Source organism: Gloeophyllum trabeum (assembly GCF_000344685.1).
Source record: "Gloeophyllum trabeum ATCC 11539 unplaced genomic scaffold GLOTRscaffold_00443, whole genome shotgun sequence".
NCBI lineage: Eukaryota > Fungi > Basidiomycota > Agaricomycetes > Gloeophyllales > Gloeophyllaceae > Gloeophyllum > Gloeophyllum trabeum.
Window position 1 is genome coordinate 1 of NW_006920851.1, and position 2,004 is coordinate 2,004.

Sequence of the window (2,004 nt, forward strand, 5' to 3'; positions counted from 1 at the left end):
TCACACGCTCGTAGACAGTGGTAAAGTCTCGATTGTAGAACGCCTGTCTCTACACGGTACAATACTAGGTCTTTTATATGATAACAGTAGGGTCTAGACAATGGAAAACTTCCTGAACGCTGAGTAAGAGGGTAAGGAAAATAATGAGGGATACAGCGATACTGAATACTGTGGCTGCTCGATCCCTAAGCCACAGCCCGATCCTCAGCCACAATCGGCACGGCACGCGAGTCTCCCCACGCCTGGACCGCCTATAGCCCCCGTTCCCGGGCCGAATCCTCACATACCTCCCTCCGAAGTAGCCTGTCTACTTCTGCTCCGCGTCCTTGGGAAGGTCTTTGGCCGTGGCCTCGGACTTCTCGTTGTCATTGTCTTCCTCATCTTCGTCGGACGAAGAATGAGAGATTAGACCGTGTTCATCAACCCTGGGCCCCTTCCTCTTATGGAAGCGGAGCCCACCCAGAGGCTTGTAAGGTGCGGTGCCACTAGAGCCACGGGTCCCAGCGGGGCCTTGAGAAGGACCGGCCGGGGGACCAGCCGACTTATCCGCGTCCGTCATAGTTACGTCGATATCGCCAGAGACGGAAGGAGTTGGGGTGACGGCCGGGGAAGAAGTGATGGCCGGAGAAGGAGTGATGACCGGTGAGGCGGGCAGCGACGGGGCGGCGGGTAAGTAGGGCTGGGGCGGGCCGGAGCGCGCCTTTTTGCCTTTTCCGTGATGTTTCCCGCCGCGAGGGATGAATTCCGGCTCGTACACGCCCAGTCTAAAAAAGGGTTTCGGCAAGGTCAGACGCCAGACCCCACCAGGCCCTACGCGTGACATCGACTCGATATAAAAACCGAGGATCAACTTGGCCTCTACTTGACTCGTATGTCGAGTCAAGGTCGGAGTCGGGCATCAAGCTGACATCCGGGCTGGACAACGAGAAAGCGGGTTTTCTGGCCAGCGGGCTTTCACATTTCATACAGCTGCTTGATTTTATTGCTCCTTGAATATGAATGAGAAAATGAAGCATATATTGCAATGCTATCTACAGACACTGTGTATATACAGTACATATAATCTTGTAAATACCAAACTACCTGTCGCAGTCACACCCGCCTGCCACAATGAAACAGCACATTCTGCACATGATCATGAGCATAGACCATGATGATATTACAATACACGTACCCTATTCACCCTGACCCCAGACGCACTCCACCGACCAAAGCTCAATATTTGAGTGAATAAGATATCCTTCCGAGTGTTCCTGTATGAATGTGAGTGACGTGTCGGGGAAAGTTTGTCATCACTTACCAGTTAGCAATGAATGTCGGACATCGCAGCCAGAGCTCTGTCACGCAGGCAGTCCACTGTCTCGTGGTGCGGCGGACGGGCGAGTCAGCGACAAGGAGCGGGAGATCGGAGCGAGAATGAGAGTGAAAGACGGAGTTGAAGAAGTGGAACGACTTGAACCACGGGTGAAGTCGCTCGAGTTCAATCTCCGCTCGAATTCAGTTCGCGTCTTGAATTTCTCTAAGTCCCACAAACAGATAGTGGGGACTTGTGTAGCACTCCTTACACCGTAGTACTACATCTGTTCTGGTTGCTCTAATCAATATTATTAATACCTAAAATACTTCGAGGCCTCAAGTCATCCTGTAGTCCAAAGTACAGCCTTTATATGCAGCGCAAGGTATCATCTCTACCTGAGGTTACGAGCTAATGTCCAGTAAAGCCCAAAGAGGATGTCAACTCGGTATCAGGGCGGTCTTGCTCAGATGTCCCTCGCTAAGTCTCAAGAAGACGCCGCTCTGACCTCAGCGCTGACATCTCAAATGATGGCGCACACATCTCTGGGCAGAAATGCCGAAACAAGGTCACGTCGGGGTCTACCGGGCCTTCCGAAGCAAGGTCGACGCGAGACCTCGGCTGCGACCTCACGAGAACCTTACGACGCATTGGGCGTGTAGCCAGCCTCGCGAAGACGCTTATTGTCGCTACGCTGCTTCACGTTCTTG

General features: G+C 52.8%; 1 protein-coding gene across 1 annotated transcript; it reads right to left on the reverse strand.

Moving 5' to 3' along the window:
- Positions 1 to 307: 307 nt before the first annotated feature.
- Positions 308 to 823, reverse strand: GLOTRDRAFT_134733 (uncharacterized protein; the record flags this gene model as incomplete). The annotated part of the gene is made up of 1 exon (XM_007873659.1): positions 308 to 823. The coding sequence occupies one exon, from the start codon at positions 821 to 823 to the stop codon at positions 308 to 310; it is 516 nt and encodes a 171-aa protein (XP_007871850.1).
- Between the last annotated feature and the right edge of the window lie 1,181 nt (positions 824 to 2,004).